The sequence below is a fragment of the Vulpes lagopus genome, chromosome 6, assembly GCF_018345385.1.
Source record: "Vulpes lagopus strain Blue_001 chromosome 6, ASM1834538v1, whole genome shotgun sequence".
NCBI classification, from domain to species: Eukaryota; Metazoa; Chordata; class Mammalia; order Carnivora; family Canidae; genus Vulpes; species Vulpes lagopus.
This window is the reverse complement of record NC_054829.1, coordinates 20148528-20176346: the sequence shown is the minus strand read 5'-3', so window position 1 is coordinate 20176346 and position 27819 is coordinate 20148528. Positions and strand designations below refer to the sequence as shown.

Below are 27819 nucleotides of genomic sequence, written 5' to 3'. Positions count from 1 at the left end.
TATATGGGTATCATTCCAGGAATTGGAATGAAAACCAAGTTTCTGGGTTAGTTTATTTCTCATAGCCTGCATCTCCCTTTTTTCTTGTTTATCCTCTTATTTTACTTATATGTTCTTAGGTAATGTACTCAGGAAGAATTTACCTTTTAGGGTAAATTTTACTCTAAAAGATAAATTTTCTAAGTCTTTAAATCTCTAAAAATGTCTTTACTTGTACCTTTTTCTTAACTTTTGTAGTTCTATATACTGCTGGATTTCTCACATCTCACTGGCCCCTCCTCTATGTATATAAGACTTCTAATATTGGAAGTTTTTGGAACTCAACCCTGTCCTTGATGTTCTCCTTTCTAGATCTCACCCATTTCTAAATACTACCTCTATGTGCTCATCACTCTTAAATTCACATCTCTAACAGACTTTTCCTTTGAACTCCAGAGTAAATATCTAGCTTCACATTTTACATCTGGACATCTCCCAGGCACCCCAAACCTCACATATCCAATGCCAAACCCTTAATTTCTATACATGACCTATCCTTTCCAGCCTTCCATATTTCAGGAAGTGGAATTACCATCTACCCAGCTACTCAAGTCAGACATCTGGCAGTCATCCTTGATTTATTCTCCTTTACCCCTCATATTCAATCCAATGCCAAATCCTATCTCTTCAATCTCAAAAAAATATCTTGAAACATAGCCCAGTCCATCTCTTTCCTGCCATAATCCTGGTCAAGCCATCATCTCTAATGCAATAATCTTCTAACTTGCCCTTCCCAAATCAATTTTCCATATGGCATCCAAAGTGAGTTCTAAGTTAAACTTTATTTAATCCTTTCTAAAAGCTTGCTTTCCGGTGTAGTTTTACTTCAAGGTACCTTTTGTAATGTCAAAAAATGAAAAGTCAGTAATTAAATGAAAATATCAATCTTTCTGAATCACACAGAAAGTTAAACTAGCAATTTCCTACCTGGTACTTTTATAAACATAAATTAAGAATTTGTGGTATAAGTAAAGCAGAATGGGATCCTAAAATCTTCCTCATTCACAAAGCTAAGTCACCAGGTTCCAGAAGAAACTTGACTCCTAATTTAACTTAAGTTTCTCTGCTTCACACATGCCTCTGAGTATATAGACTATTATCAGATGGCACCAGGCCATGGATTAGAAGATTCCCAGTCCACCACTGCAGAGCCACATGATCTCTTAAACTAAATAAGTAAATCATCCCTATAACTTCCCCTTTCCTTTGTCTTCTTATAGGACAAATTCCTAAAATTCATTTTCCTAATGCTTAATTTGTACCCTTTCTTCAAAGTGTAAAAGCTACATATAAAGCAATCCAAGAACATAAAATATTGACACCATTCTGCTGATTTTATCAACTTGTCAAAAACAAATACCTAGTTTTAAAATTAACTAACCTTTACCAGTTTAAAAGACTGGCAATAAATATAGACCAACAATATTAGCTCACAATTCAAGAACTTAATTTCTTTATTCATACCAGCTATAAATGAAAATGGCCTTGAATCACAGGGTACTATAAGTGGTAAAGAGCAAATACTCTGGGGCCACACTGCCTACACCGGAAAGCTGATTTCACCACATCTCCCATTTGAACTCCAGCAAGCTGAGTTACTTCATCTCTCTGTGCCCCTTTCCACATCCAAAAACTGGAAAAAATAATGATGACTAACTCACTAGGGTTATTATTAAAATTAAACCTAAATCTATCTGGCATGTAGTAAGTGTTCAATAATATTAACTATTAGTAGTAGAAGTAATAGTAACATATTTCTTATTACTAAATTTCCTGCTATCCCCATTTAAAAGCAAGTACATTATACAGACTACAGTTAATAATCACATATTTAACATTTATAGCTTTGACTGTTTTTGCTATAGTAACAAAAAACTGGTGTGTGGAATGATTTTGTTAGCTGGAATGGTAGTTGGCAAGGGAACTTGGTAAATAAACTTCCATTCAGGTTTGTTGTTCTCCCATCACTGCTGTATATAGACTGTGATTCTTGAGAAGGAATAAAAATGTTTAGTTCCTTGCAAAAAAATGGCCTCTGAATGAAAGCCGACTGTCACTGTTGATGATAAAAATGAAAAGACAGTGAAGAAATTTTAAATAAAGTGATTATTTGTTGGGGACTACCCAGAATTGATAAAACTGCAAAGACTTGTCAGATATAAAACACTCAATTTTGAAGGTTTCAACTGAATGCTAAAATATCAGATTGGTTTCTGCCTCCGTCTCTCATCCTTTCCAATGTATTTGCAAATTGACCTCTTTGCTAAGGTCTCACAATGTATCTCTCTGTAACAGCAGTGCTTCAGTGTAGTAAATTAAAATGTTTTTAAAAATATGAAATTAAAGGGTGCCTGGGTGGCTCAGTTGATTAAGTATCTGACTTCAGCTCAGGTCATGACTTCAGGGTCCTGGGATCAGAGGCCCATGTTGGGCTCCCTGCTCGGTAGGGAATCTGTCCTTCTTGCTCTGCTCCTCCCTCTGCTCATGTGTGTGCGCACGTGCTCTCTCTCTCTCTCTCTCAAATAAATAAAATCTTTAAAAAAATATGAAATTAATTAGTCTAACATGTAGTCATGATACATTCTAAATTCTAAGAATTTTAAACAGTTCTATTAATAAATTTTAAAATACTGGTATAAAACAGCACTGTTTTTAAAATTCATGTAAACATGTCAGTTACAGAATTTATTGTTTTCCTCTAATAACTCATGCCTCCAACAAAAACCATATTATGTTTTTACCGGCTTCTTCTGGCAAGTTCCCGGTTGAAATCATCTCCAAGCCGAACTTGTTCACTGCTGAGGTCTCTGAGGGACTGATGAAAGGAATGAAGCTGGTAAAGGCAAAAGATAATTATCTATTTAGGAATCTGTTTAATTCTTCCATGAAGATTTACTGAGGTTAGTAAGAACTTACTTTTTGGACTAATGCCCAAATTTTATAATGTTAAGACATAATAAATGTCGGGACGCCTGGGTGGCTCAGTGGTTGAGCATCTGCCTTCGGCTCAGGTCGTGATCGCGCGGTCCCAGGATCGAGTCCCACATCGGGCTCCCTGCATGGAGCCAGCTTCTCCCTCTGCCTCTGTCTCTGCCTCTCTCCCTGTGTCTCTCATAAATAAATAATAAAATCGTTTTTTAAAAAAGACATAATAAATGTCTATTCTGAAAGAAATATTTTTCCAAAGAAAATCAATTTTAGAAGGTTATATAAAACATTAACCATCACATCCTTTACAGTACAGTAATTCTGGTCCTTTTAGAAACCCCCTCACCCCCCAAAAAAGAGGTCAGCAAACTTTTTCTGTAAAGGGTACAATAGCAAATATTTCAGGTTTTCAGTCTATATGACCTTTGTTAAAGTTACTCAATGCTGCCATTTTAGCACAGAAGTAGCCATAAACAAATGAGCATGGCTGTGCTACAAAAGAACTCTATTCAACTAGACCACATGCCATAGTATGCCAATCCATGCTGCAGAGAAACTCTTGCCCACACCACCAGGAACCACATACAAGAATGTTTGAAGCAGTGCTTTTCATAACAAAAACACTAAAAATAAACCAAAAGCCCATTAAGAACAGGATGGAGGGGAATCCCTGGGTGGCTCGGTGGTTTGGCGCCTGCCTTTCGTCCAGGACGTGATCCTGGAGTCCCGGGATCGAGTCCCACGTCGGGCTCCCAGCATGGAGTCTGCTTCTCCCTCTGCCTGTGTCTTTGCCTCTCTCTCTCTCTCTCTCTCTCTCTCTCTCTCTCTCTCTATCATGAATAAATAAATAAATCTTAAAAAAAAAAAAAAAAGAACAGGATGTATATAAATAAATTGTGATATATTCTCCCAGTGGAATATAATATAACAGTAAAAATGAAGTGATCAAACCTACCTACACATTAGTAAGGCTAAATGTCAAAAACATCAATTGAAAGAAAGCACAAAATAACATACAGTGTTATTCCATTTATTTAAAGTTTAAATGCAAAGAAATACTAAACAAGATCTAAGTAGTACAGATGTTTTGTATTAAAGCAAGAAAATGATTATTATAAAAGTCAAGATAGTTGATAGCTCTTGGAGACAGGGGGAGCATAAAAGTTTTAGGGACACAATAATGCTCTGATCCTTTGCCTGGGTGGTGGTTACATGGATTTTCATTTACATTACTGTACTTTTAGTTGTTAGTATGTAGTACACTATATATGTATATGTATACTATAATTTACAATGAAAAAAATTTAAGTCATATACATATGCAGAAAAAACAAATTGATTCAATTCAACAAATGCACATTGAACTAATCAGTGCCAGCAATTATGGTAGAAAACAAGGGGCTCAGAATTTAACACAGGGGACAGATCTGTAAACAAAATGGCAAATGATATGTAGGGCATTAATAAAGTACACAGTCAATGTGGAACCAAAGGTCATCTTAAGAAAAGAGACTTAAAATCAGGAATAACAGTTAAAAAGAGAGAGTGGAGGTAATATAGTAGATGAAGAGCAGACCATTCACTTGGATTTTGCCATGATTTTCCAGTTTTGCAAATAAGAATCCTAGGACTCAACCTTGATACCTCCTACTTTTCGATCATTCTCACCCTCCACAAAGAGTCATCTGATCTTCAACGCCTTTCATTTTACCTACCAAATAGCTTTTCAATCTATCTCCCTTTTCTTCAACTCCATTTATCCTAATCCAACTAACTAGTGTTTCACACCCACAATACAGCAATATCCTCTTAATTGGGTTGCCCACATTGATTCCATTTTCCTACACTAGAGGAATTTTTCTCAAAGTAACTATCACTCTCTTACAAGACTGTGCACAGTCTCACTTCTTCATATGTCTTTAATTACATGGACTTCTTCAAGTTGCTAATAGATGTTGGCTTCCTTCCTGCCAAGAGACTTGTTCTACCTAAAATGACTCACTCAACTTTCAGATCTCAGCTCATCAGCCTTTCTTCAGAAAACCTTCCCTGACTGGGGTAAGTCCCTCTACCACTTACTCCCATGGCCCTATACTTCTGCTGTAGCATGCATCTCAGTTCACAATCATGGGGTTTATTTATGCACTTATTTGATTAATAACCAGCCTTTCCCACTTCTAGATTACAAGCTCCACAAAAAGGCAAGGTTTTTGCTTAACACAAGCACTGTCCCAGAATACTGGTGGTAAATAAACAGAATAAAAGAGTAAATGAATCATGTTAGGATATTCTCTATTCTAGGCTTCATCATCATATAATCCATTCTAGCAAGCTGCACCTACGAAAAACAAAAACAAAAAAAACAAACAAACAAGCAAAAAAACACCACAGTAGAGGAAAGGTTCCTTTTTTTTTTTTTTTTAAGATTTTATTTATTTATTCATGAGAGACACAGAGAGAGAGGCAGAGACACAGGCAGAGGGAGAAGCAGGCCCCATGCAGGAGCCTGATGTGGGACTTGATCCTGGGACTTCAGGATCATGCCCTAGGCCAAAGGCAGGTACTAAACTGCTGAGCCACCCAGGAATCCTCGAGGAAAAGTTTCTATAAGGTGCCTTCTCATGCACTTGGTTCTGTTACTTCTATCTTATACTATAACCAGCAAAAGCTACAGGTTAAGTATCCTGACAAACTCTGAGCCTACAATCCTAAAACCACCAAAACAAAGATGTCAAAATCACCAACATCCTCTAGCCCTTATCTAATTAATTTAGCTACTCGGGGATCCCTGGGTGGCGCAGCGGTTTGGCGCCTGCCTTTGGCCCAGGGCGCGATCCTGGAGACCCGGGATCGAGTCCCACATCGGGCTCCTGGTGCATGGAGCCTGCTTCTCCCTCTGCCTATGTCTCTGCCTCTCTCTCTCTCTCTCTCTCTCTCTCTCTCTCTGTGACTATCATAAATTAAAAAAAAAAAAATTTTTTTAAAGAATTAAAAATAAATAAATAAAATAATTTAGCTACTCAAGGCAACAAGAAAAATTTTTTCCAGCTCTTATAGGGAACTTTAAAGAAATAGAAAAAGAAGTATGTCTACAGAAACCAACACTTCCAAAATCTTCAGTGAATACGTGAACTACATGAAAAAAGTAGAAAAGTTCTTGCTTATATTAAGTAGTTCCATCGGGGATTCAACAATCAGAAAAACACTAATGAAAAAAAACCAATAGGTTAATCACACATGGACTAACTTGTTTATATTAAACCAAAGTTAGCAAAATAATAAGTAGCTGACTTTAGCAAGGCTTACAGAACAGTAAGTCACCTGAACAAGGAAACAAAACATGTCCAGCTAAATTCACCTTTAAATATTCCACAAAACATACTCCACCATTACAAAATTCAAAATAAATGATAATAATTAATACTGATTAAAAATGATAATAATAATTAATATTGAAAATAAAATAGCTTACTTGGTTAAAAAAAAAAAAAGATCAAATACAGATTACAGAATGGTACAAAGTACCTGGCCCACGTCGTCAGGATCCCGAACAAATCGGACACCAGTTCTGGACCTAATTCGTTTACTGCCCTGTTGGTCCCCATAGTTCTTGAGAGGTGAGGTAGGTGGAAATCGGTAGCTCTCTTCAGAGATGAAAGAAAAGAAAGAATAAAAACATGTAGGAGAAGAAACGACCTAAAATTTTGTTCAGAAAATATATAGCAGACATGGATATATACATAGGCCCTAACCCAGACTATTTCCTGAGTATCTTGCTAGGGTCACTAACTCGGCACTAATTTTGTTCTTTAAGCATACAGCATAAGCAACAGAAATAACCTGGAAATAGAAAATATCTAAAGTTCTAATTTGCTATACTTTTCAAAGATGTAATATAGTATTTCCCTTATTTAAGAATAATAAATTGGAAAAAAAAAAAAAGAAGAATAAATTGGTAAATAAAAATAACTTTTATGTCTTTCTAAAATATAACAATACCAATAAAACAGAATTTTTAAAAAAAGTAATCTAATATTTGAACCTTGTTTAAAAATCAATAAAATCTACATAGAATATAGCTGATTGTGTCCAATTTTTAATCTGTATTATGATCAATAGCAATATTAACAAAGCTGGCTACTAATGTTTACTTCTATGTAAATCACCTCTCTTCACTCCAGACTTTCTAAGTCTTTTCCATTCAAATGTGATCTCAGTGTTGAAGTAGTTGATTAACTACAGGCAAACCAAATGTTATATCTGTAATCTAGCTGTTGAAATCTAGCTGCGCACCAAAGATAAAATTCACCTGTTCTTAACAAGTGTTATAGGATATTTCTAATCAGACTATGAAAACTGGGAAGCTGGGACAAGACTTCTCATCTAAAAAGTATACCACACAGTAAATCCTATTTGTGTAATACTTTTAATTAGAGGCAGATGATTAAATCCAAATTTGTCATGTAGTCTATGGAGTCTGAGAACAAAAATATTAGAATAACAAAGTCCCACTGAACATATTTCAAAATAGGTACCATAAAAATCAGTGACAACTGCATCTTAACCTTATTTGTATGATTTCATGTATGGGTCCTAGTACTCCAAGAAGTAAATGTATTCAACATATGTTTCAGAAATATTTGTAAAGCAAAAAAAGGTTTCGAAACATGTGAAGAGCTTACCTGTCACAGTGCCACCATCAAGGTCACTTGCACTCAGACTCGTAACAGAAATACTCCTTCCTCCTGAGTGTCTCAATAAACGTTGACTCCGCAGTTGGCCTATTGATTGTTCCAAGCTTTCTTTTAACTAAAGAATATAATGAAGGAGAAGTTATGCTCCCTAAACAATTCCAAATACAAACAGACAAGAGATTTTTAAAGCTACTTCTGAAATAATCTGAGCTCCCTAAATGAATTTATATCAGAAAAAAATTGAAGTAAGGTATGTTAGGAAACATAAATATAGTAAACATAAATATTCTCAGAACCAATTCTAGCATCTGGTTTTAAATAGCATCTGTTGCTACTTATTCCATCTATTAGCAGAATGTGAAAGACAGGACTATTACCTACGGGCTTACAAAAGCAGATTAAATATCTAATTGATGTGCCATCCATGCTTAGAAACTTAATAAGGCCATATATCTGAAAAAAGAGAAAGAGTCTTGCTCCCTTCAAAATACTCCTTCAGAAGCCTCAGGTCTATAACAAACAGAAAACTGACCAGCTCTCACAGTGACTGCTGCTATTAAAATAATATGCATTGCCCAACTGTATATCAGAACATCTTTTCATTCATTCAAAGACTTCAAATTCCAGAAAACTATATGGTCAGATGTCAGACTGTTAATACACACAAGAAAATACAGTAGTCTGAATGCTCTCTTCAGATTATTAGAGAGTCAGTCAGCAGGGATGATATAAGACATCTTTTAGACCTTAAGAGCTACAAAAGACACTAAATACACAGAATAACGTTCAGAGCTATACACAACTACAGACCTGAAAAGAGGATTCAACTGAAGCCCAAAAGAAGAGAGAGTAAAGCTGAGAAAAATCCAAATACCCTGAATTGTTGGGCAGCTTCAGGCCTAGATATCTTATCCAAGGATAAATAATAAACAATATTAAAAAAAATAATATATAGATCCATAGAACAAGTCACCCATAACTCTTTAAAGAGAACGTCAAAACAAATGATTGAGAAAACAAAATTTCTTAAATTCAGCCAGAAGTAAAGAGTAGAGGACCACTTATGGAGAGAGCAATTTGGTTTCCTTGGGGAACTGTGCAGAAAAAAAATAGCCTCAGTTGAAGGGAAAGCACAGATGAAACAATATAAGTAACAAATGAGCAAACCCTTCTTCATTTTGGTTATTTGGATTTAGCTCTCCTGGAGAACCAAGGATAAAACAGTCCAGATTAAAAGAAATAATATTTCAGGAATGCAATTCTAATGCTGCTCTCATTTCTATACTCTCTGTCCCCAGCTTTCCTAACTTGGGATATACAAAATACCATCCTCCCTAAGCATTCACTAGCTATATGACCCAGCCTATTAATCCAGAGAAATACACAGAGTAGGCCCAGGAAAACAGGTTTACCTTGAGAATAATTTATACATAAGTAAAATAAAACTAAATCTAACATGTAAATAGACCAAAGACTATGAAATGGTGTATCAGTAACCTATGATAAGCTCTGAATAAAATTAAACCATGTTAAGAAGTTCAAATCTGAACTGTAACACAAAAAAAGGACTAGAAATGTACAATAACTTTAGATCACACAAGTTAGTGACAGAACCAGCTCTATTAACTTTTTGTTTATCTTTATTATTCACATCTTTCACGTAAACCCTGATGTCACTAACCTTTTAGAAGCAAAGTCAGCTGTCATTTCTTATTATCGTTTTGTGAGTAGTGTGACCTTTTTAGCTCTAGTTATTAAGACTTCTTTTGACTTGGATTGTCAGTGGTTTTACTATGATATAACAGTGTGAGGCTTTATTTGTAGTTATCCCATTTTTGACCCATAGAGATCATGGAATCTATACTTTGATATCTTTCATTTTATAAATTCTATCTTATGCTGGCCTACCTAATCCATTAATTATCTCTTCAATGTAATACTAACTGCTATTTAATCCCTACTATAAATCCCCTATTTAACAGGATTGGTTTTATTTATCTGTTTATTTTAGTTATATTTTTCAGTTTCTGTAATTTTTATTTGGTTCTTTCTTGGAGTTTCCAATTCTTTGTCAAAATTCTCAATCGTGTCTTTTAATTTCTTGAACAGGTTAATCAGAATTTTTTCATATTCTCATGTATGTTTCTACTGTCTGGTTTTTTTCCTTGCTGTTCAGTCACTTCTTAAATTTTCTTATGCCTAATTACTTATCACATGATAGACATCAGATATGAAACACTGTGGAGATTATTTAAAACTTTGGATGACATTTTCCTCCAGAAAGGATTTGGTTTCGCTTCTAGCAGGAAGTCAGGCTAGGGTCACTAGGAAATCCAAATAACTCAGTCTAGTTAGGAACCACGATGATTCAAACCTGGACTTCTGCTCCCATCAGGATAAGTCTATTTTTAGTTCATCACTTCTCTTATTTTCAGCTCAACATTCTTTCTAGGTTATCATCCACTAGGGTCTCCAGTAAAAGCTGGAAGATTCCTGAAGTCCAGTTTTGGTTTCCCTGGCTTATCCATTCTATTGATAGCTTTGATCCTATTCTCTCTGCTTCTAAGCCATCTTTTTTTTTTTTTTAATCAGCAAATTCCTTAAAGGAAGAAGAGTCACAAATGTACAACTCATCCTTCTGAACTTTCATTTTTGACAGATCTTTACCAGTTCTAGACTAGGTACAAAAGCAAATCAAACTTGAAATTAAGTGAAAACAAAACATTAATAAAACTCAATTTAAGATTAATTTACTATGATGGATGATGTTATTTTGCTCAACACTAAATCAATGCTCCACACTGGACTGTGGTATCAACTCCAATGGTATAGGTTCTAAGAGTTTAGCATGGCTACCTCTGCAGGTACCAGGTGATGATTCCTTTTTCTGCCAATTTCCCCTATCTGAAATACTGCAAAACCAGCATCACAGAACATGTTATGCCATATTTTCACCTCAAGTTGATGTAAATGTGTTATTTACATATTTGGTCTATTCATTTACCTCTGTTCACTTGATTTTAGACTAAAATAGTTGAAGCATTACTACTATGTACTGGTATGAATACAAATAAAAATTGGGCACTGTAACTGAATGGCAATTATAAAGTAGTTTATCCAAATTGTCAAGACAGACTTTTTAAACTTAGAAGTCAAGAAGTCTCCCTCTAGGCAATAATGAAATAATTTGAGCATCAACAGAAATACTAACTACAATGGATTTATATATGGATAAGTTTGTGAGTTAACGATCCTCAAGGAGAAAAAAAGCCATTGGTCACTACTAGAGCATGCTAGCAAACCAACTCATTATTTTGGAAACTAGTAGATAAATGAAATTCTCTAAAACTACATAAGCTTTTATATTAATGTTAAAATTATCAAACTTCAAAATTTTCATAGAGCTCTGAAAGTTCTGTGATGGCTCTATGTGAAGGATTCTAATTAAAGACAAAACAGAAGTTTAACGAACCTGAAAAAGAGTATAAAACTCAAAAGGAATGACTACATTGCAAAGCAACTCTATGAAAAGAAATCATCCAGGTGGCAATGGGTACTCCAAATAAAAGACGTGATCATTGAAAACATCATGATTCAGAAACACTAAGACAGAAGCCTGGTAGTGATTTCCTCAGCTGTACTGGCTCTACTGGCATCCGATTGGTAGAATCTGAAAATGCTGCTAACCTTCTTACAATGCACAGGATAGTCTCCTACATCAAAGAATGATCTGGTCCAAAATGCTGATAATGTCAAGGCTGAGAAAGCTATGGCATACACCCTTCATTTAGATACTTTGACTTGAATTTGGTTTTTACCGTCTTATCTGCCCTTGAATGATGCTTTGGCCTCCCTTGCCCGTAAGCCCACTCTCACCTTGGATGTAAATACCATGTTTCTTTTTGTTCTATGTTACAAAAGCAGATTAAATATCTAATTGACGTGCCATCCATGCTTAGAAACTTAATAAGGCCATATATCTGAAAAAAGAGAAAGAGTCTTGCTCCCTTCAAAATACTCCTTCAGAAGCCTCAGGTCTATAACAAACAGAAAACTGACCAGCTCTCACAGTGACTGCTGCTATTAAAATAATATGCATTGCCCAACTGTATATCAGTTGCTTATCAGTTGTATATCAGTTTGCTTCTGCTTCTGTTCCTATCCATATATTTCACACTGTATCAGTCAATAACTCTCACAAAATTTTTTTGAGGACACAATAAGACAGTGTATGTAAAATAATTAGAACAACGCCTAGGGAAGATCAGTTTGCTCAATATATAGTTTTTGTTATGATGACTGTAGGCAATGAATGGAAGAACAAAAAATAAATAGAATGAAAAAAAGGGGATGTTTTAATCTAGAAAAAGTCCTTAGAAGAATTTGTCATTCCCTAAATATGATGTCACTAAATTCCTCTGGATGTATATCTAGGGACTCTTGAATAGCGGCAGTGTCAATATTCCTACTATCAGCAGTTATTTCTTTATAACGCCACATAGAACTCCTCCAAAATAGACTCACCCTTCACTTCCAGCATTATCACTTTTCATTTTATTGTTGTACTGTTAGCCGATCCCTTTATTATTATTTATTTTTGTAAAACAGCACACCACAGGTTTACTATTAGAAGACAAGGAAGTAACACAACTAGTCTTACTATCTGTGACCAATCAGCAACTTCAAAAGCAGTGATCTGTTATTTACATAGTAATGTGTGAACTGAAGAGCTAGCAGTAAAGTGTGTACTTTTTGCAGTACTTCTAGCTAATAAACTTTGTTAACTGAAATACGAATTGTGTTATTTGGGGACTGGTGTTACTTGGCCAAACTGGGGAATCAAACTCATGCACATCAAAACCATGCAACAAGGAAAGGACTGCCTGTATTTACTTTTCAGAGTCCTCAAATAGCTGCTCTGTGCATTCAGTAATGGTTTTATAGAGTACTCAGTGAACAATAAGCTAACTCTATCTACCTGGGACTGGAACTCTGATTTGTTTTTTTAAGCTAAAAATATTGACTTTCCAAAATTCATAATAGCAAACTTCTTGACCAGTCCCTAGGAAGATTTCCAAGCAATAGTAAACAGTAGGAAACTAGGCATCAACTCCACAAACAGTATCAGATATGCCTAAGAAATAAATCATTCAATAAAATTTGGTTCCAATAAGAGAAAATGAGAAATGGCAAAGAACCATATGCATAAACTTTCTTGGTAAATGTTTAGCAACAATGACTGCTTCACTAATAATCACTGTATCTCATAAATTCACATTCTCAACAAAACTAATTCCATTCTTACTATGCTCACTGTGAGAGAGAAGAAAATCACACAAAATATAGTCACTGGAAAATTCTTTTTTTTTTCTTTTTTTTTAATTTTTTTTATTTTTATTTTTTTTAATTTATTTATGATAGTCACAGAGAGAGAGAGAGAGAGAGAGGCAGAGACATAGGCAGAGGGAGAAGCAGGCTCCATGCACCGGGAGCCCGACGTGGGATTCGATCCGGGGTCTCCAGGATCGCGCCCTGGGCCAAAGGCTAAACCGCTGCGCCACCCAGGGATCCCAGTCACTGGAAAATTCTTAAAAGATATTTACCATTATTCCACAGAGAACAATGGAAATAAACTAGGAATAGTCATTAATCACACATAAATATAGTAGCTACCAAATAGTCATCAAATAATTAGCTTCCATATAAGTGAAAAAACACAACTTAAAAAAAAAAGCTAGCAATAACTTTGGTAAAAAATTATAAATGCTGCACTTTAAAGTAGGCTTGGGGTTGTCTGGATTAACTAACTTAGTTAAACGCCTGACTCTTGGTTTTGGCTCAGGTCATGATCTCAGGGTCCTAGAACTGAGCTACATGTTGAGCTCCATGCTAAGTGCAGTCTACTGAAGGATTCTCTCTCTCCTTCTCCCTCTGTACCACCCACCACCTCTCCCTCTGCCCCTCCCCCCACATGCATGCATGTGTTCTTTCCCTCTCTCTCTAAAATAAATAAATCTTAAAGTAGGTGTGAATTTTGAACATGTAAAGATCCCATTTAGTTTCTTCAGACACTTTTCTTACTCTAAATTGTCTCTTATTTTCATACTAAGAAAAAACATCCACTAGCATAATATAGATTATACAGAAATGCATGCAAACTTGTCCTTGTAAGATAACTACATTCACTTAACTGCATAGTTAAGGAGAAATCGGAAAATATTCTGCCTAAAGATTGTTTGTTTTCACCTTATTTAGCAAACATTCACAATATATATAGCACTAGTGACCATAGAAAGGTTGTGTTATAAGTTTAGATGTATCTACACTAATGACATTTTTAAAAATTAAAATATTTTAATTTACAAATGTCAAAGGTCACCCTGACAAAATCCAGGGCAAAACTGGAGGCAGAAAAGAGGTCATTTTTAAAATTCTGTCCAGGATAATGATGTCATCCATAAGCACTTTGATTAAGTGCTTTTATGCCTGGCTTTCCTTCACTGTCTATTTCTCTACAGAATGCCAAAGTTTATCTGACGACAAACTGCAAAATACATTGGTTGTAGAGCTAACTGTATCAACTCTATTTTGGTTCCTTATAGTCTATTTGTCTTCTATTATTAATATAAGAAGGAAGAGAAGGAGAAGATGGGGGGGGAGGAGAAGAATTTTAAAAAATTAAACAAGAGTGCAAATTTATGGTTTGCATATTTTTCTGGTCCCACCATCTGCTGCTGAAATGTATTTTTAAAATGGTTGCTACTATTTTATTTTTTATTTACCAAAAGATCATTAGCTCCAGCTGCTTTGCCTAATCTCTCTCCATATGCTGATTTATGGAAATATAAGCCCATAATAGCATTCCTAAAATTGAATAATCCCTTTTCAAATGATACATAACTTTTATTTATATAACTATTTTGTTTTTAAATGAAATCCTGTATATTCAAAGCCCATATATCACATTCTAATCATAATTTTGAAAGTATTTTTTAAATATTTGTATATTTTAAGTACCAATAAATGAGCACTGATGGAAAATGGAATGTGCATAGTAATGTATTCTGAGTGGACAGACGTTATATTCATGAACAGAAGACAGACAAAAAGCAGTATTACATGTGTTGTCTAATTTAGCATATAATCAAAATAATCAGACGTACAATATCCCTGTGAATGCTGTAATACATTATATTGTTTATAGTCATAATGATACACAAATGAAACCGAGTTTAAGTCCCATGAAGTCAAAGAGGAAAAAAGTAACCTCTTCTGAGTGCCTAGAATATACCAAGTACTATTAAGAACATAGCAAATGCTTGAAGGTAGGGATTACTGGATGAATTAAAGAAACAACAAAAACATGAATGTTTAGCAAGCATCTAAACATCAGTGAGACCACATTAATAAATGTTAGTTATAATGAGGGATATAGGACTATGCTCATTTTTCAGATGATAAAACTTAAGTTCAGAAAGGTGTAATAATTTGTCCAAAGTCACTAAAATGGTTTGTAGTGGAAAAAAATCAGGATTAAATTTCAACTCTGACTCCAGAGTCTACATTTTTCCATTAGCCTCAAAGCAAAGTTCTATAAAAATTATTCTGCTGTCCAGCTGTTCCATGAAGGACTTGTAAATATAATTTTAAGTATAAGACTCTAAGAACCTAATTCCTAAGATCCAAACTATGTTTACAAAAGGAAGGTCATAACAGAATTTAACTGCTTGGTTTAATTTCTTACCTATAGACTCTTACTATTTAACAATAAACTGAACAATTCTCACCTTCAGGACAATTAATAAAACTCAGCGAGAAAAAAAAGGGCACATACCTTCAGCTTTAAGATATTATAATGGTTTGTGCCTGGCCCTAAACCATTACCATTATCCTTCTGGGATGCCACTAATTATATTTGAGAACTGAAACCCACTGAATACAAGAAAAAACCTGCACTTTATTATTTAACACTCCAATTCTTTCAAAGTCCATATGCCAGATGGTAACATCCTTTACTCCCAAAGGGAAATTTTAATCAGAGTACTTAATTAGAAGAAAAATTACCTATTAATGCAAGTCTCTAAGTTCTAATTTGACATTACTATATTTTCACCAATCTTTACCTTAAAAATGAACTTAATCAGTCCACTGATTTGAATCAAGACAACTGTATTTTTCTTGTATAACCAATATTAACTAATGTAGCCTCAGACGCAGTCCAAATTTCCACTGCAGAAGGTATTAACTTTTTATGTTGAATATTCTTTTTTTTAATATTCTTCCTTGAGGGCATTTCATTTTTAAAATAGATTTCATTTAATATTTCATATTAACACAAAAACAGACCCTGCTCTCTCATAAATAAGGAACACACAGTTCCAGAAATATTTTAAACACTAAGTTTATCGATTGCACCGTTTAATACAGAATACAATATGTTCCAAATCTTCACAGTAAGCTTTCAAATAAAACCTTCCCCACAGGTCCTCTTTTGCCCAAATGTTCGCAGACCTCCCAAGAAATTTACAGCACGAGAAATAATGCAAGATGACACTTTCATAAAGTCATGAAGTTCATTGGCCCCAAAGACTCTAAGACATACTATCCAACTAAATATGGTTCATTGGCTGGAACAGCTGCAAAAAAGGCTAGTGAAAAATCAATGACTGTTATATAAGAGGAAAGGAAAAATTGATGCTGATGTAGGCAACTTGCAGAACCTTCCACGTTGCCTAAGTGGCAGCCAAAACTGCCAACTTTGACAATTTGTCAATGCAAATCCTAGCTCAGTGCCATATTTCTTACCAATTCTGTTTCTGGATTTTTTTTCCATCTAACTCTCATTCTGGACATTAGTTGTAACATTAATGACTTGTGTGACAGCGGGCTTCCGTTTTTCAACCAATTAAGATAATCTCCAAAATCTAGTTTATCCATATAAGCCTTCAAACTCTGAATCCAAAATCCCAATTTTCTGAAATATGAACTCACAGCATCACAAAAATGTAAGCAACCATGACTCAGCGAAGTAAATGAATCCTGATGGTGGGCTTTAGGATAACATCCTATCCACAGCTCTATCACTAATTAGCTGTGAGACCATGGGCAAGTTAGCAACCATTCTGTGCCCCAATTTTTTAATCATATAAATGAGGATAATAATAGTATCTACCTAATAGGATTGTTGAGAGAACTAAATGAGTTAATATAAAGAGGTACCTGGGCAGGGAGGTGGTGGCTCAGTTAGTTAAGCATAGGCCTCACCTCAGGTCATGATCCCAGGGTCATAAGATTGAGCCCTGGATCAGGCTCTGTGCTCAACGGAGAGTATGCTTCTCCCTCTCCCTGCCTACTTATGCTCGCTCTCTCTCAAAATAAATAAGTAAAATCTTTAAAATAATAAATAAGTAAGTAAGTGCCTGGGATATACTAAGCATATAGAAACATTCCCAAAGAGACTATAAAAAGGGAGGTGCTGCTTCTCTAGGAGACCTCATGCACCACATCACTGATGCTTTAACACTGCTCAGCTCCTCAGAGAGAGGCCTTTTACATAATAAGTAAAGAAATAAATTTAGGATGGGTGGTTATAATGATTTAAAGGAACAAAGGGAAATTATGTATATTACAAGGAAAAGTCATCAAAAAATGACCCAACATGACTCTTGACCTTTAGGTCTTACAAACCAACAAAAGTAATTCTCACAGTTCTCTTATCCCAGGAGGGAAATGCTACATCAAATATTTGTATTTCCCCTCACCCACTGCAAATTATGTTGACAAAGTTCTATCTCAATAAAGCAAACATTAAATATGCATATATATGCACACATACCTCACTTATCCATTTCCTGAGGTTTAGCAACAGAATCATTTACAAAATCTAAGTTAATAATAAAAATTCTTGTCTTAAAAAATTCTTGTCTTCCCTAGACCAAAAAAATTGCTCTTTCTAAGGAAATCTATTTTAAAAAAGAAATAATAATTTCAAGAAGGCAATGTAGATTTAGAATGGAGAAATTTTTTAATAGTTGAACACTGGTTAAACACTGAATTAACCTGTTTCAGAATGTTTAGAAGAAAAAAAAAAAACAAAAACAAAAACAAAAAACAGCCGGTTCCATAGCAAGACTTCTATGAGTTGCAGCATATCCACCAAAAGAAGAAAAAAAAAATCACTCTTCAGGGTAACCCCCCAAAGAGAACACACATTAATTTAAAAAAACAAAAAGAATAAGAAAAAAACTCATTTTTAGGTATGATATATCCTGTAGCAGTTTAATGCTAAGAAGGGAATTTTCATTGAAGAGCCCATCAGAATCGCGTGTGAGAAATATTCTTTCCAATTTACACATATTCCCACAGATCATGGCAGATATTCCCCCAGGTGACTTACAGGTGGCAGGGTAAAAAGCATTGCTCTAATGAATAAGTATAACATAAGGCAATGAATGGTGTACTCCTCTGGTATGCTGCAGGAAAAAAAAAATCACTGAGAACCAACAGTTTTAACAGAACAAGAATTTGGAGAAATGAAGAAAGAGACTGTAAGCCAGACTATGGAATAGCCTAAAACAAAAGGAAAGACTCTTGCTTCCTGTGTCTTATTTTTTATGAGTAGATTTGCATTCTATATACTTATAACTCAGATAGAAATGAAACTCCTGTTGAGTTTTACTTTTCATGTATGTCCATTCCACACTCCAGAGTTCAGCATTATTTGACTCCAGGCCTACCAAAGAGGCTAATGCCACATAATACATTTTGTGTTTTAAATGTTTATCTATACAGAAATTTACATAATAAAAAATTTCATTTCCCAATTCCCCAATTCAAAGGAAATCTTCTATCATAATGAAGCATCTAATATTCAACATGACAAAGTAGGTTTGTTCCTGCTTCTAGTTAATACTGTTTAAGTTTTCACTAATAAATTAAAAAGGAAAGAATTAACTCTCATTATTAAGGTAGTTATGTATATACAAACATAGAAAATGCTTGGAAAGATATACAAGAAGCTGTCAAATTGTTACTTCTTTGGAGCGGAACTAAGAGGGCTAAGAGAGATTTTATAATTTATTTAAAGAATGAGCATATATTACTTTAAAATAAACCATCCATAAAATTCTTAACTCCCGTAAGGGGTAACTGGCCCAAATTTAGTTAAATCTTAGTTTAACTATTGTCCTGAATTCTTCCTCTTCTCACTTTAAACTTTCAAATTCAATAGAATCTAATCTATATAAGCTAGCCAGCAATCCATGTGACAAGCTAACTCACTAAAAAATAGTAAAACAATCTGAAAGCTAAAGCTGTTCACAATGGTTCTACCTTTTTTCTCACATCCTTACTTCTCAAAAACTGATTTCCAAAAAGGTGGGTAAGAAAAAATGCAAACACATGTAAATTTCCTCACATGTTCTACAGCACCCGCCTGTCCATTACTGTAGTCTCGATACTGTCCAAGCATCTGGTCTACTTGTTGCAGGTTCCGACTGGTGTCCTTAAAAAAGAAAATGGATTTTATTAATTGTTCCAATATTTTTCTGTCTTGGCAGTATGTCAAACAGCTAAGTCAACCACCTATAAAAGGTACAATTTATATCATACTTAAGTTGGATATTAATATACTTCATAAATATCAAACAAATATTAAAACCACTGAGAAGGAAACCTAAATCCATCCACAATTTACTGAAGCACACAATTTAAATCATTCCCAAGGTTCCTTAATCAGTCAGCAACAAAAGCATTCCTCATTTTTAATTTGTGCACCTCAACTAATTCACACCTTTTTTTATAGAGAAGGAATCCTGAGAGAACAAAACCAGTAGACTGTGTACAAGAGAAGCAAATCATTAGGATCAGTGTTATTTCAATTATTACTTCACCTCAGAACTTGATTAGGAGAAAAAGAAAAAAAGCATTCTTTAATCTTTAGCTATAAACAACAAATTTAGTTCTAAATACAACAAAAATGGCTTCTACCCAAATGTGCTAAGTTTTACCTGAAAAATGAAAGCATTTATTTCAAAAATATATATTCAGTAATGTGTCTCACTGTAAGAAAGTATAAGGATTTGTACTTCAAAAATCCAATGATATGCTAGTTTACAAAAGTACAAAAAGAAAAACTTTCTGAGTTTTAAATAAAATTATGGCCTCTCCACCAGAAATTAGCCTCTTCTTTATGCATACTAACTCAAAGCAATTAAAAGCCAAAATCCTTATTTATCCAGGTAAGGCAAAAATAAGAGATTAAAATAGGAATAGGAAAAAATAGGAAAAAAAATAGGAAAAAAAAGTTTTCTTTTGCCCAGCTTGGTTGAGTTACCCTTCCCCCACCTCTTTTCCCAAGTCCTTTCTACACAGAGAATATAAACTGCTTCCACTCAAACTTCCAAACACTGTCAAAGTTAGCCTCTGACTAAAAATGTCATCTCACTATTGTTCATCCATGAATAATTCCCCTAGGCAAAATATGAGCAAGTTCTCTAAAGGTACATATCCACAAGAAGCTAAACTGGTAATTCCTACCCACTTCACTCCCACACATTTTATTTGGACATACTCCCTTATTCCAAAACACTTTCACAACTTATTATATATTTATTTTTTTTTAAGATTTCATTTATTTATTCATGAAAGACAGAGTGAGAAAGGCAGAGACATAGGTAGAGGGAGAAGCAGGCTCCTCGCAGGGAGCCCGATGTGAGACTTGATCCCTGGACCCCGGGATTATGTCCTAATCCGAAGGCAGACACTCAACTACTGATCTACCCAGGCGTCCCAATCTATGATATATTTCAAATATCTTTGTTTCAAATATCTTGATTGTGTTAGGCAGAATAATGGCCCCGAAAAATGCCCATGTCCTAATCCTTGGAACTTGTGTATATGTAACCTTATACAGCAAAAGAGATTTTGTGGATACAATATATATCCCAAATTAAGGACCTTGAGACAGGGAGATTATCCTGGATCATTGGGTGAACCCAAGGTAATTACAAGTGTCCTTAAAAGTAGAAGAGGAAGAGTCGTCAGAGTGTTATGATGTGAAAAGGACTCAACCCACCCTTGCTGGTTTTGAAAAAGGAAGAGGGCCTCAAGAAATATGGGCAGTCTCTGAAAGCTGGGAAAGGCAAAGGAAGAGATTATTTCCCCAGGGTCTCCAGAAACAAATGCAGGCCTAGTGAGCCCTAAGATTTTGGTCTAGTAAGACCAGTGTCAGATTTTGATGTACAGAACTATACAAAAATAACTTTGTCGTTTTAATTATTAATTAATTATAAATAATTATGAGTTATAAATAATTATTTAAGTATGTAATTAGTTTTGTGGTAACTTGTTATGGCAACAAAAAAAGCTAATAGCTGACCAAAACTATTTCTCAGCCTAAACTATTTAAAATCCATTCAATGCAACCATTGCTTAACTAACCTGTAAAGTATTTGTTATAGTGTTGACCTTCTTGGTGACACCTACTGTAGGACAACTTAGATTTCCCCTGTATGTTGACCTGGCAGCCCATCGACTCAGTCGATCATGAGAGCGGAAGTGGTCTGAATCACTGGAGGATTCTTCCATTGATGTACACAATCCTTAAAAGAAATCCAAGTCAAGGTCAATCAAATATTAAAGAGCAGGGAAATATGAGTTTTAATTAACCATTTGCATGTTGACCCTTTTCAGTATTTCATTAGTCCTTTGGCATATCATAATTCCTAAACACGTAGCTTGAAAACACAAGTCACTTACCCATGTGATTCTCTCTCCTTTGTCTTTTCTGCTTTAAGAGAGCAATTCCTCAGATCTGATTTTAGTCATGCTTACAAATAATAATCCCTTAGTTTTGTGCACTGCTCCTAAATTTGAAAAGCACTTTCACATATAGTATCTCATCTAATCTTACTAAGAAAACTGCAAAGTAAAAGGGACTGGTAGATTGGCATCTCACAAATTGAAAAAAAAAAAAAAAAGAAGAAGGTATTCTCCAAGCTAGGACCTAAAGGTCTCAATAGTAGTCTGACGTCCTCTCTACCAAGCTTTTAATAATATATGTATCTTTATTTTCTTAAGATTTTATTTATTTGAGAGAGAGTCAGAAAGAGAATGAGCAGAGGGAGGGGCTGAGGGAAAGGGAAAAGCAGACTCCCCACTGAGCAGGGAGTACAACTCGGGGCTCAATTCCAGAACCCTGAGATCATGACCTGATCCAAAGGCAGATGCCTAACCTAGACTGAGCCACCCAGGTGCCCCAAATATGTGTATCTTTAAATAAAAATGTAACACTCACAGAATGACCTAAAATAAAAGAATTCCATTCAGTGTATAGTGAACACTTTCATGCACCTTTTTTTTCTTAAGATTTTATTTAAAAAAAAAAAAAAAAAAGATTTTATTTTTAAGTAATCTCTACACCCAGCATGGGGCTTGAACTCACAACCCTGAGATCAAGAGTTGCATGGTCTACCAACTGAGTCAGCCAGGTAGCCCTATGCACCCTAATTTAAAATATAGAATTAAACAAATGCTATAATGGAGGTACAAATTCCTTAATAACAAGTATGTGAGAAAACGGCATCTTCAACCTCTCCACCAAAATTTAAAGCCAAACATCCTGAATAGTTTCATCAGTAGAAAATCCTCTAAACGTGCTTTCTTCCCATTCTTACCCCAATTTTTTACTTAATGCAAAAGAAAATTATTTCATGCAAGACAATCTCAAATATTTCAGAAAATCTTCTATGAAATTTGAATAAATAATACATTTGGAACAGAAAAGCAGAACACTTGTTGATTTTCCTAAAATCTATATGGCCATTTTTTTCTGGCTTATTATATACAGTGTGATGAAAACTTTGATAAATGATCCAGAATATTCTGGACTTCTTGGATTTTTATTCAGAATGCATCTGGGAAGTACATGACCATACATCTAAAGCAAAGATAAAGGGAATCTGCTAAATATAAATAGATCCTCGAGCATTTCATGAAAGCAGTTATGTTTTTAAAATGTTAGATAAAATAAAAAGATAAGCAAGTACCTTTGCTGTAAGTTTAGGGTTTTGTTTTTTCTTACGTGAAATACAGTCTGTCTTTGTAGCATCAGAAAAAAGAATCACTAAACACCCAATTTCTGACAACAGAGAGAAGGCCAGAGAATACAGTCAGATTCCTGCCTATCCCCTGTCGAGGCCTCTCAACCTCCTGCCACACCTATCTCCTCTGCTTCTTGCTTCCCATATCCTATCTACAAGTACAAAGGTATAGTGCCCACATCAGTGCCCACAAAGGTATAGCTCCCTCCCACATCAGGAAACATGAACCAGAAAACAGAGGTCAAAGCAATTATTTGGCTCTGCTTTTCCTGGATCACAACTGTTTAAGCCAAAAGAATATATTTGAGAAGAAATATTAAATATGAAGTTCACCTTTTTTTTTTTAAAAGATTTTATTTATTCGTGAGAGAGAGAGAGAGGCCAGAGACACAGGCAGAGGGAGAAGCAGGCTCCCTGCAGGGAGTCCAATGTATTGGGACTCGATACTGGACTGGGATCATGCCCTGAGCCGAAGGCAGATGCTCAACCACCAAGCCACACTGGCATCCCTAAAGTTCACCTTTTAAACTTAGGAAATCACTTCTTGTGTGTGTGTCTCATAAATTTATACCACATGACCTAAAATTGTTTACTCAAAGTTAAAATACTTTCTAGCATTCTCGATTAGTGAAAGTGGGAAGAATCACAACAATCAACCTGCTATTGTGCTAGATACTCACACAGACAATCCAATTTAATTCTACCAACAACTGATTAAAATGAACATCTTTAACCCTTAATCTACAGAGGATGCTGAGGCTAAGAGATGCCAAGTAACATGTCCAAATCTACATGGTGATTATTAAGTAGCAGACCCAGGATACTGACCCAGGGTTCAGCTGGGATTCTCTACCCGCAATATGCTGTTCATTCCCCTGTGCTCTGCTGACCTTTAAACACCAAGAGTGAACACTCTTAACATTCAGTAAAAATTGTTAAGGGCAACAGCAGACCATGGCTCACATGTATCTCTAGACTCCCCGACACCTTCTCATTTCACTTACACATAAAATTGCCAAGACAAGAGGAAAAATCAATTAAAGACAAAAATTATTATTGGGCAGCAGCAAAAAAAAACTAAGTGACATATCTATGCTACATTTAATAAAGAGCCCTGAAAACAAATCAAACCACTGGCCTTGAAGTCAAGTGGTTTCTATTTCCTTATTCTTTCTATCTCTTGTAAAATGGAAAATAATCATCATGCCTGGATCTGTCAAAATTCTATACTGAAAAGTATAATAATTTTCATTTTTAACAAGTCATAATTCTGGAACCTAAATTAAAGTTAAGAAATAATCAGGAATAAAAAGGTGACATAAAAAAGCCCAGTGTCTCCTAAAATGGTTGCTGGTGAAAACAAGAAACAACCATCTTTGGGACAAACTGACTTTTGTAAGAGTACAAAATTTTAATAATCATCAGTTACCTATATAAATTCAGTGGATATAAATGGTATGCCAGACTCTTCTAATGAGCAATCTGAGCTTCAACTTGATGACAAATAGTGATAACTATATGTTATGTTATGGTTATTTGTAATAACCTGGAAAAATGTTTAAAATATGAAATAATTCATATAATAAGCATACATGTATCTACCACCTAGAACCAATAAATATTCTCATTTGTTTCTATTTCTATTATTCTTACTCTATTATCTTGTGATTCCTATTTTATAAGAATAAGCCATAAGTCTGCAAGGGTGGTTCAACATCTACAAATCAATCAATGTGATATATCACATTAATAAAAGAAAGGACAAGAACCACATGATTGTCTCAATAGATGCAGAAAAAGCATTTGACAAAATGCAGCATCCCTACTTGATTAAAACTCTCTGCACTGTAGGGATAGAAGGAACATACCTCAGTATCATAAAAGTCATACACAAAAAAAAAACTCACAGTGAATATCATCCTCAACAGAAAAAAAACGAAAGCTTTTCCCCCAAGGTCAACAACACGACACGGATGTCCACTCTCACCACTGTTGTTCAACATAGTAATGGAAGTTCTAGCCTCAGCAATCAGACAACAAAAAGAAGTAAAAGGCATCCAAACTATCAAAGAAGTCAAACTCTCCCTCTTCACAGATGACATGATATTCTATGCAGAAAACCCAAGACTCCATCCAAAAATTGCTAGAACTGATACAGGAATTCAGCAAAGTCAGATGTAAAAATCAATGCACAGAAGTCAGTGGCATTTCTATACCCTAACAATGAGGCAGAAGAAAGAGAAATCAAGGAATAAATCCCATTTACAATTGCACCAAAAACCATAAGATACCTAGAAATAAAGATCTATACTCTGAAACTACAGAACGCTTATGAAAGAAATTGAGGAAGACACAAAGAAATGGAAAAATATTCCATGCCCGTGGACTGGAAAAACAAATATTGTTAAAATGTCTATGCTATGCAAAGTGATCTACACATTCAATGCAATCCCTATCAAAACAGCATCAGCATTTTTCATGGAGCTGGAACAAACAATCCTAAAATTTGTATGGAACCAGAAAAGACCACAAATAGCCAAAGTAATGTTGAAAAACAAAAACAAAACTGGAGGCATCACAATTCCAGCTTTCTATCACAAAGCTACAATCAACAAGACAGTATGGTACCAGCACAAAAACAGACATACAGATCGATGGAATGGAACAGAGACCCCTGATACGGACCCTCAACGCTATGGTCAACTAATCTTTGACAAAGCAGGAAAGAATATCCTTTGGGAAAAAAAGACAGTCTCTTCAATAAATGGTGTGGGGAAATTGGACAGCCACATGCAAAGAAATGAAACCTGACCATTTCCTTACACCATACACAAAAGTAGACTCAAAATGGATGAAAGACCTACATGTAAGACAGGAATCCATCAAAATCCTAGAAGAGAACACAGGCAGCAATCTCTTTGACCTTGGCCACAACAACTTCTTGCTAGACACGACTCCAAAGGCAAGGGAAATAAAGGCAAAAATGAACTACTGAGACTTCAGATAAAAAGCTTTTGCACACCAAAGGAAACAGTCGACAAAACCAAAAGAAAACCAACAGAATGGGAGATATTTGCAAATGTCTTATCAGATAAAGGGCTAGTATCCAAAATCTATAAAAAAACTTATCAAACTCAACAACCAAAGAACGAATAATCCAATCAAAGAATAGGCATGTCTCCAAATAAGACATACAAATGGCCAACAGACACATGAAAAAATGTTCAACATCATTCAGCATCAGGGAAATACAAATAAAAAAACCACAATGCAATACTACTTCACACCGGTCAGAATGGCTAAAAGCAACAAGTCAGATAACGACAGATGTTGGCAAGAACGTGGAGAAAGGAGAACCCTCTTGCACTGTTGGTGGAAATGCAAGCTAGTGCAGCCTCTCTAGAAAACAGTAAGAGGTTCCTCAAGAAGTTGAAAACAGAGCTACCCTACGACCCAGCATTGCACTACTAGGTATTTACCCCAAAGATACAAAGTGATCCAAAGGAGCACCTGCACCCCAATGTTTATAGCAGCAATGTCCACAACAGCCAAACTCTGGAAAGAGCACAGATGTCCATCAACAGATGAATGGATAAAGATGTGGGTGTGGAATACTACTTAGCCATCAAAAATGAAATCTTACCATTTGCAATAATGTGGATGGAACTAGAGGGTATTATGCTAAGCAAAATAAGTCAAAGACAATTACCATATGATTTCACTGATATGTAAAATTTAAGAAACAAAATAGATGAACATAGGGGAAGGGAAGGAAAAATAAAATAAGATGAAAATTGAGAGGGAGGCAAAGCATCAGAGATGCTGAATTCTAGGAAACAAACTGGGGGTTGCTGGAGGGGTGGTGGGTGGAGGGAATGGGTAATTGCATAATGGGCATTAAGGAGGGCACTTGATGTAATGAGCACTGGGTATATGCAGCCAGTGAATCATTAAATTCTACCTCTGGAACTAATTTTTTTTTTTTTTTTTTGAAACTAATTTAAAAAGAAGAAGAAGAAGAAGCCATAAGTGACTCTTAATGACAGAGAACATACTGAGGATAGATGGAGGGAAGGGCCTGGGGGAAGGGCTAGATGGGGGATAGGTATTAAAGAAGGCACTTTTGATGAGCAATGGGTGTCATATATAACTGATGAATCACTGAACTCTACTCCAGAAGCCAGTATTACGTTGTATGTTAACCAACAAAATTTAAAACATATATTAACATTGTTATTATTTCTGATTCTGACAAGTATCCTTCTAATTTTGTTGTTGTTGTTGTTAAGATTTTATCAGAGAGAGAGTGAGAGGGCATGCATGAGAGAAAGCACAAGTGGTGAAGAGCAAGAAGCAGGCTGCCTGCCCATCAAGCAGGCAGCCCAATGCAGGACTCAATCCAGGACCCTGGGATCATGACCTGAGCTGAAGGCAGACACTTAACCAACTGAGCCCACCTATACACCCCTGTATCCTTCTAATATTTTTAATACAATATTCAGAACATTATAAATCAAGTCTTAGTACCTTCCCACCCCACTTTCCACCCAGTACTGCCACCCCTGCCATGTCAGGGATAATCACAAGCATGATATTGTGTTTAACTCTCCAGCCATATTTTTATACTTTTACCACAAGTATTTATACCTCACAGTTTTTCTTAAGGAACACACATTATAATCACTTGATAAATATTAGTAAGTGAAAACATGAGGTATCTGAATTTAACTTTAAAACAGGAAATCTGGGGCACCTGGGTGGCTCAGGTGGTTAAGCATCTGCCTTTGGCTCAGGTCATGATCCCAGGGTCCTGGGATCAAGCCCCACATCAGCTCCCTGCTCAGAGGGGAGTCTGCTTCTCCCTCTCCCTCTTCCTCTGCCCATCCCCCCTACCACCTTGTTCATGTTTGCTCTGTCACTCTCTCAAATAAATAAATAAAAAATCTTTAAAAAAATATTTAAAAAAAAAGGGAGATCCCTGGGTGGCGCAGCGGTTTGGCGCCTGCCTTTGGCCCAGGGCGCGATCTGGAGACCCGGGATCGAATCCCACGTCGGGT

At 35.4% G+C, this 27819-nt stretch overlaps 1 protein-coding gene across 9 annotated transcripts in view; it reads right to left on the bottom strand.

The window, feature by feature from the left end:
• The window catches only part of CEP128 (centrosomal protein 128), a 390276-nt gene that overhangs the window by 346277 nt on the left and 16180 nt on the right, over positions 1–27819 (bottom strand). For 8 of the 9 annotated variants that reach the window (XM_041759758.1, XM_041759757.1, XM_041759756.1 and 5 more), the window contains exons 3-7: positions 21102–21262; positions 19078–19164; positions 7650–7776; positions 6493–6611; positions 2781–2872 (exon numbers count right to left, since the gene is read on the bottom strand). In XM_041759758.1, the coding sequence (XP_041615692.1) occupies positions 2781–2872; positions 6493–6611; positions 7650–7776; positions 19078–19164; positions 21102–21248 (572 nt within the window). In that variant the 5' untranslated portion in view covers positions 21249–21262. The remainder of the gene's footprint in view (positions 1–2780; positions 2873–6492; positions 6612–7649; positions 7777–19077; positions 19165–21101; positions 21263–27819) is intronic. The other variant, XM_041759760.1, reaches the window with a different exon arrangement.